Source organism: Triticum urartu, chromosome 5A (assembly GCF_056163025.1).
Source record: "Triticum urartu cultivar PI428250 chromosome 5A, HENAU_Tu73, whole genome shotgun sequence".
Lineage (NCBI taxonomy): Eukaryota > Viridiplantae > Streptophyta > Magnoliopsida > Poales > Poaceae > Triticum > Triticum urartu.
The window spans coordinates 635905212-635913573 of record NC_141877.1 but is presented as its reverse complement, the minus strand read 5'-3'; the positions used below and the strand labels follow the sequence as shown (position 1 = coordinate 635913573).

General features: G+C 44.3%; 1 protein-coding gene across 1 annotated transcript; it reads left to right on the top strand.

Annotated features, from left to right (window-relative positions):
* The first annotated feature begins 828 nt into the window (after positions 1-828).
* Positions 829-5030, top strand: LOC125507547 (monosaccharide-sensing protein 2-like). The gene is made up of 7 exons (XM_087525051.1): positions 829-948; positions 1090-1197; positions 1961-2530; positions 2641-2918; positions 3312-3821; positions 4219-4406; positions 4533-5030. The coding sequence occupies exons 1-7, from the start codon at positions 852-854 to the stop codon at positions 5005-5007; spliced, it is 2226 nt and encodes a 741-aa protein (XP_087381177.1). The 5' UTR covers positions 829-851; the 3' UTR covers positions 5008-5030.
* Positions 5031-8362: the final 3332 nt, after the last annotated feature.

Genomic DNA, 8362 nt, shown 5'->3' with positions numbered 1-8362 from the left:
CACCCGAGGAACTTTGATCCCATAAATTTTCAGATTTTTTTGATTTTTCTTTGAATTTACTGTTCGCAAGTTTACTGTACATGATGGACCGGGCCGTCTTCTAGCTAGCTTTTATTTATACTTTCGCCGCTTGACCGGGCCGTCTTCTAGCTAGCTGGACCGTGCCGCGCGCCGCTGCTGAATGGGCCGGCTTATTATGTGGGTAGAAGAAATTTGTTTACCAACGTGGGTCGCCGCGGAACAGAAGAAAAGGAGGCTATGGATCGATCGCTGGTAGAGAACGAATCGGACGGGAACAAGGAACGAGTTTCCAAACGGAAACACCAACCGAGAGAAAAAAAAGGTGCTAAATAAGTGGACTCGCCAACCTCCCAACGCGAATATAGACTCCTCCAAGCATACGCACCCTGGAGACCAAAAAAGGGCAGCCAGATCCTGCAAACCAAGTCGCCGAGATCAGCAGACCACGGCAGGCCGCGATCGAGGACGGAAACGGAAGCCCGATCGCCCCTCGGGTGAGTGCTTCTTCTCCAGGACGATCCCTCTCCTCTCCCATCGCAATGCAATGCAACCCCTTCACGCCGTTTGATTTGTTCTGGAGATTCTGCTTGTAATTTCCTGGGTTTTGGCGTCTGGGCTTTGGGTCTCTGCGTGCAAGTTAGAATCTGCTTCACCCTTTGGCATCAAGATCGCCACTCTTTGTCCCATCATCAAATCAGTAGGGACTCAATGGGCGGCGGCTGGCTAGCTGCTGCATGCACACGAACGATTTCTTTTCTCTCTCCGGTACCTAAAACTAACCGACAAATCTTCTCAATGCAGGCGCATCGGGTGTCTCTCTGGATTCGGCCATGGAAGATTTATCACGCCCTCTTGTGAGAGACTCGGAGGCTAATCTTCATGCCAAGCTCGCTCCCTCTGGCCACGGATCTGGACTACTACAACAAGGTAACTGAGAGAAAATGATCGGCTTGCTCATGGTGTTTCAATGGAGTATTTCACGACCGGCCTGCTTTTAAGATCGATTCTACTTCGCATGGATGATGACTTCTTTTCATGTTTCTTCTTCCTCCTCTTCTCTCTGCGCAGCGTGTCAGAAGTTGCGTGACTTGACGACCGTTGATCGCGCGGTCCTCGTCGCGTTCGTGGCATCCATCGGCAACCTGCTCCAAGGCTGGGACAATGCGAGCATTGCAGGTGAAGGAACTCTCTTCCTTGATTGTTTTAGCCATCGCGTATACCGACCATCACATGTAGTTTCTTTGAGTTTGTTCATCATAGGATTTTTGAGATCTATCTAGTTGACAGGAAAAAAACTACATATTGACACGCATTTGAAGTGGCGGGTGCTACAAACATGCATGTTTGTGTGCCAAGCGACATCACAACTTATGCAAAAATAGTACTCCCTCTGTAAACTAATATAAGAGCATTTAGATCACTAATAAACGCTCTTATATTAGTTTACAGAGGGAGTACTATTAGCTTCCGTGTATATGTGTCAATTTTTTTTATATATATTTCTCTGAAAAAATATGGTGGATTGACATCACGTACAGGTTGCCAACTGTAGCACCGCCAAGCATTTTTAGGTAGCGCACTGAGTCATTGCAGTTAACAAATTCCACAAGGGTACCAAAAAATATCCTATGCACGGATGTAAATATTCCGATCCGCCGTGAACACGTAGCAGCTGTGCGTGCATGCACATCTATCTGCATGCCCTCCAGATACAATTGCTTTCGTTGCGCCTTTCGCTTGCATGCATTCGGCCACCTCGCTTCTGATTATTTTCTTCTTCAGATTGTTATGCATGGCTAATATATGCTTACATAGTAACACTCCGATCATGATAAATATGGTGTATCATTGTGCTTTTGCCTAGTTTGATATTTCTTCGAGCGGAGCTCAAAGTTGTAAAGTTTCACTAATTGGTTATGAACTTTTGTATGATCACCAGGTGCTATGCTTTACATAAAGGATGAGTTTAAACTAGATAGCATGCCAATGATTGAGGGGTGCATTATGGCTATGGCACTTTTTGGGGCAACAATAATCACAACACTATCTGGAATGCTATCTGATAAATTTGGTAGGTGGGCGATGCTACTTACCTCGGCGGTATTGTCCTTTGTTAGTGCACTATTGGTCATATTTTGGTCCCAACATGTGTATATGCTGCTATTCGCGAGGCTTATTCAGGGATTTAGTATTGGTTTGGCAGTTACACTTGTGCCATTATATATAGTTGAGACCGCGCCTCCTGATATGAGAGGAAAATTAAGCACATTTCCCCAGTTAAGTGGTTCAGTTGGTATGTTCTTATCTTACTGCATGGTGTTTTGGATGTCCATGCTGCCAAAGGTTAGTTGGCGGGTCATGCTTGGGATACAACTGATACCCTCACTAATATACTCAATTTTAACAATCTTCTATCTACCCGAGACTCCGAGTTGGCTTGTGAGCCAAGGAAGGGTGGATGAAGCAAAGATGGTTTTACAAAAACTACGAAGAAAGGAAGATGTCTCAGGTATATCGTAGATTCAATTACTTGAAATCAAGTCATCTTTTTTGCTCTCTTTATATGATAATTTGAAGTTTTTAGTTAGCATTGAATGTTATATATGGCTTTTATTACAGGTGAAATGGCAAGTCTTTTGGAGGGCACACAAGTTGGTGACACTCCGTCTATTGAGGAGTACCTAATTAGCACTAATGAAAGTATGTTAAGGGAAAAAGTGATTGGAAATGATGAAATAATAAAATTATATGGACTTCCAGAAGATTTGCATTGTGTTGCTTATCCATTGAAGAGAACAAACACAGAAGAAAGTGCCGTTGGTCATTCTGTGAGTCGTGGAGCATCGTTCTATGACCCAGTTGTCAACATTATTGGGAGTATGCACGGGCTCCCCGAGGTAATGTAATAATTAACAAAGTTCCAATATTTCATCTAGTTAGCATTGGAGCTTTATATTTTACTTTCATGGTTTGCAATTTTCAATACATGTGTACATACATGCTCAGCCATATTAACTTTTAGTTACTTTATTTATGATCTTATTTTAAGAATAAATTGGGTCATAACGCATCATGTAATGAAATATTTATATTGCTCTATTATTTTACAAATGATTTGGATATTTAATGCTTCACACTAATATTGGCTTTAGTAACGACCCTTTAGTCCCGGTTCAACAACCGGGACAAATGGCCCTTACGAACCAGGACAAATGGCCCTTTTTCTACTAGTGTTGGTTTCGCCTTCAATTTACTATTTTCTCTAAGTACACTTCATTTTCATAAAACAGGTTGCCCACGGCATATTCAATGAATTAGAACAACAAGGTCCAATTGAAGGGGACAAAGAGAATCAGGAAGAGACCAAAGAGCATGAGCTAGAACACAACCGAGATGGTACCTATGATAGCGAGCATGCTTATCTTATTCAACCCAAACCTACGAATATAAATGATTTTGTGGTATGTCGCAAAAGCGGCCATATTGGTGGAGGTTGGCAATTGGCTTGGAAAATGTCATCAGGATATCGTTTAGATGGGCAAATGGAAGGTGGCATGGAACGAGTATATTTGCATGAAGGAGGTGTACCAAGTTCTGAAAACCTACTGGATGCTCCAATAGACGGGAATTTCATTCAAGCGACTGCTTTGGTCAATAAATCGGTTTTTCATAAGTCTGGACACAATATTGGTATTCATTCACCTAACAAAGATTATAGAAGTACAAAATGGAAGGATCTGTTAGAACCTGGTGTAAAACGTGCATTGGTCGTGGGTGTTGGAATACAAGTACTTCAACAGGTAAGTTTTTTAGAAGTGAAAACTAATTACTATGAGCCTATTTTAAAACATAAGTATTGTTGCACTTAAATATCACATTACATCTTTTAGTTAGTTTGTCCTGACCGTCATTTTATTCTCCTATTTTTAGTGACTATATATATACTTTGACTTGCATGTTGAATTAATACGTCTCATAACTAATATATGATATATGTATATAACCAAAGAAACATTTAGCCATACAAAGTAGGTGCACATTAATGATTCAGAACACTGTTTTTTATGACAATGCTTTTTTTTTGTGAGAACTCACCGAGCCCACAAGGTTTTATTAAATTATTAAATTAAATTAATTAATTAATTTATTTTGTTCAATCTAAATTGTACATGATTTATTTTTCAATATTTTTTGCAGTTTGCTGGCATCAATGGCATTCTTTATTACACTCCTCAAATACTTGAGCAAGCTGGTGTTGGGGTTCTTCTCTCAAAATTTGGCATCAGCTCTTCTTCAGTGTCGATTCTTATGAGCGCTCTCACAACTTTATTGATGCTTCCTTTTATTTGCATGGCCATGTGGCTTATGGACCGCTCTGGAAGAAGGTATCCGTATTTGTTTACTACCACAAGTTACAAATAATTATTGCTAAAATTTAAGATTTACGTCCAAATTTATTATTCCCAAAATAAGATAACAGCGTAATAATTTCTTTTAATTGCCTCATGCAGAAGGATACTACTTGTGACAATACCCATCTTGGTAGTGTCCCTCATTGTTTTGGTAACTGTCAACATTGTGAATCTGAGTGCTGAACTACACGCACTGCTCTCAACAATGAGTGTTGGAATCTATTTCTGCATATTTGTCATGGGTTTTGGTCCAATACCAAATATATTCTGCTCGGAGATTTTCCCCAACAAAGTTCGTGCTATTTGCTTGGCCATATGTAGCCTAATCTTTTGGATTTGTGACATCATTGTGACATATACCCTCCCTGTATTGTTGAGGTATATAGGTCTTGCGGGTGTTTTCGGAGTTTATGCCATTGTTTGTGTGCTGGCTTTTGTTTTCGTTTGTCTAAAGGTCCCGGAAACAAAGAATATACCTATTGAGGTCATAGCAGAGTTCTATGCACTTGGCGGGTCAGGCACCCAAATCATCCAAGAGAGGCAGAAAGAAAATTCAGAGAAATTATTAGTGTGACAATTAGGTTACTAGAAACATGATATTAATATCTGTACTTTTATGGTGGCTTTAATATAATGGTTTCCATGTGGTTTTATTACGATTAAATTTCCATTTCAATATAGTATTTCCATTTCCATTTCAATTTAACTTCTCCATGGAGGAGCAAGAAACTTTTAGCTTGGTGTTCAACTGTACATATTTCACGTAGAGCAACGATTCACAAATGGAGAAGTTAAATTGATGACTTGGTGAAATATCGACATCAACTTTTTTTTGGGGTTAAAAAGTGCACAACAGACATAAGAAACCACATACTTCTTATAATAGCCTGCCATCATATGATTAGCAAATCATGACATGGCAAGGACTTCTCTAGAATCATCAGGTGGTAACTAATGTTAGGTTTCTTATCTTAGACATGTTATACAAATGACGGCAATGTAGAGAATCTTATTAAAAACTTCTCTAGAGAGTTTTTAACGCATAGGCCACATGCCTATCCAAGAAACAAGTGCACAAAATTACTCGTGTCAACTGCAAACATCTGCCAAACTATGTCAAGGCCAAAAATTGCAGATCCCGTCGCCATCGATGCTTTGTGGGGGAGGGTGCCTTCTCCATGGTTCCGCACCTGTGGCACTGCGTGGGCTCGGGGGTGCCGTGTCCACAGCCATCACCGGCATCACCTATATACACCTTGCAACTATGGAGCGACTTACTCCCTCAGTTATTATTTACTCGGCATATTAGATTTGACTAAAGTCAAACTTCATAAAGTTTGACCAAGTTTATAGCAAAAATATGAACAATTACAACAGCAAATCTATGTGAGGTGAAAGTGTGTTTAATAATGAATCTGATGGTATTAATTCGTTATTGTATATATTAATATTTTTGTCTATAATCTTTGTCAAAATTTACAAAATTTCACTTTGACGAACGCTAACATGCGGAGTCAATAAAAACGGAGGGAGTACGTGCTTCCGATGGTCTGACTTTAATATGATCGCGACATGCTACAGCGTACCGGATCCGACCATTATTCTAGTTATTAAGTCGAGTTCCGAAAAGAAATCTGGTTATTGAGCTAGCTATCGTGAGAGCAAACCAACTGGCGACTTGACGTCTGTTTAGGCGTGCATATGCTCACTAATCACATGGATAAACCGCTGGTAAGGGCTAATTCTTTGGTGGCTTAAAAACTCTGTCATGTTCTTCTCAACTTCTCTCATAAGCCTCCTTCCCATTCGCTATGACTTCAAAATTAATTATGGCCCCTTTGATGTGTAGATTATAGGGGCCAAGCGGATGGTGGTCTTGGTGTGTCTGCTACCAGTGGTGCCGGGCAGTTCCTGATCCAATTTGTATGCCCTGATTTGCTATGGCGATCTCTTCTCATAGTGGACTCAATTGCTAGTGTTCTATGGGAACGTGCGAGGGAGGTTTCAAGCGAAAGTTCAATGCTTCCGTGTCGGTGGCGGTGACGCCTGCGGGTCTCATTTCTCCCCTTGGGTGCATCACCTGGTTCGCCTACCTTCCCCTATCAATACTCCGGGTGAAAAAACTTTTCCGCGCTGGCTTAGTCGACGGTGGTGGCGAGTTTGCGTCGTAACTGTCGACAATGTTTTGCAGAGCACCCAAACAATGGTAAAGTGACGTGCATGGATTTGTGTGGCAACACGACATAACCTCAAGTTATTAGATGAATATAGATAGACGATTTTACCTAGGTTCGGTTCCCCGCGATGCGAGTAACTGTCAGATTCTGGGTTCCGGCAAACCCTTAAGGTTCGAACACAGGGGCGCGCACGAAGTATTCCTCCTCTCTAGCTCGCTCGCTCGACGATCCCACGGCCTAACTCTACGAACCCAAGGAACACGAGACACAGAGGTTTATACTGGTTTGGGCCACCGTTGTGGTGTAATACCCTACTCCAGTGTTGTGGTGGTGGATTGCCTCGAGGGTTAGGGATGAACTAGTACAATGGATGAACTGCCTCCTGAGGAGAGGTGTTCTTGAGTTCGATGAGTTGGTGTCAGTGAGGATGGTCTGAATGATCCGTCCACTGCTACGGTGGTGGCTAGCCCTATTTATAGAGACCCTAGTCCTCTTCCCAAATGTTAGGCGGGAAGGAATCTCACAACGGCCAAGTTTGAAGGGGGACAACTAGTATAAGCTATCCTGACAAAAGGTGGTCTTCGCCTGCCAAAGACTCTGGTGGTGACGCTGTTGTGGGCTCTGCGGTGACCTCCGTCTTGCCGTCCTGCTGGTCTTGGTCTCGTTGCACCCATAAGGAAACCTTTGCCTGATGCCTCAGGACTCCTCGCCCGCGCTTGCCTCTTTAGCACCAAAGAGGAAACTGGTACACTGCGCCTGCTGGCGCCTGCCTGGCCTTGGTCGTCATGGTTCATGTCACGTGAACCTCGCGAGGTGCCACTTGCATAGATATCTCCGCTCCTCAGGAGCTAGCATAGTGAGGCTGCCCCCTGGGAGGTCTTGGCGTCGTCCGCCTCGCGAGGCTTGGCCCCTCGCGAGGGTCTTGAGTTGTCGCTGCAGATGATGGGCCGTACCAGGCCGCTGGTGGAGCCGCGTCGTGGGCCGCAGGCAGGCAGGCCTGGGTACCCCCGTTCCCAGGACGCCGACAGTAGCCCCCGCGCCCAAGGCACGCTCAGACTTGGCTTCGAGGCGAAGCCAATAGGCAAGTGCGAAGCGCCGCGGGCCCCATTCGCATGCGGCCTTGATTGACACGTGACGACTGACGGGACGTGGGCGTCTCCACTTCCCCACGCAGCCTCGGTTTCTTCCTGGCTAGGCGGCTGCCGTTGTCTATACAGCTCCGCCTCCATTACTGGCAGCGTGCCTCGCAGTTCCCCCGCCTTCTGGAAAACAGCGGACCCTTCCCCCAGTCTGACCCGACACCAAACCTCCTCGCCACCATGGCGTCAATCCGGAAGAAGAAAGGGAAGAAGAAGTCCCATACCTTGGCCACTACGCCGCCGGTCTTCGAGCCTGCCATCGAGCGGTCGGTGGTGCTTAACCAGGAAGCGATGGACAAGATTCGCCCAACGCTTGCCTCCGATTCCAATGAGTGGGGGGGGGACGGTGGCTTGGCCTGCTTCCCGCGCCTCGATTGACAGGATGGCCACCGAGATCCCCATCCATCTCCACGCCCTCTGGGCTGGCTTGATCCCTTCCTTCTCCGATTTCTTCAACGATGTGCTTTCGCATTATCATATCAATGCGCTGCACCTCGACCCCCAATCCATCATCCTCCTTGCCATCTTCACCTTTCTCTGCGAAGCTACGGTGGGCATTGCCCCTTCTGTAGCCTTGCTGTGCCAACTTTTCTCTCTGCACTCGATGAATGCT

Excerpts from the sequence above, each read along its gene's own strand:
- LOC125507547 (XM_087525051.1), top strand. The coding sequence starts at position 852 with ATGGAAGATTTATCACGCCCTCTTGTGAGAGACTCGGAGGCTAATCTT. Across the intron at positions 1,198-1,960 it reads GGACAATGCGAGCATTGCAG|GTGCTATGCTTTACATAAAG; the intron begins GTGAAGGAACTC and ends TATGATCACCAG. Across the intron at positions 2,531-2,640 it reads AAGAAAGGAAGATGTCTCAG|GTGAAATGGCAAGTCTTTTG; the intron begins GTATATCGTAGA and ends CTTTTATTACAG.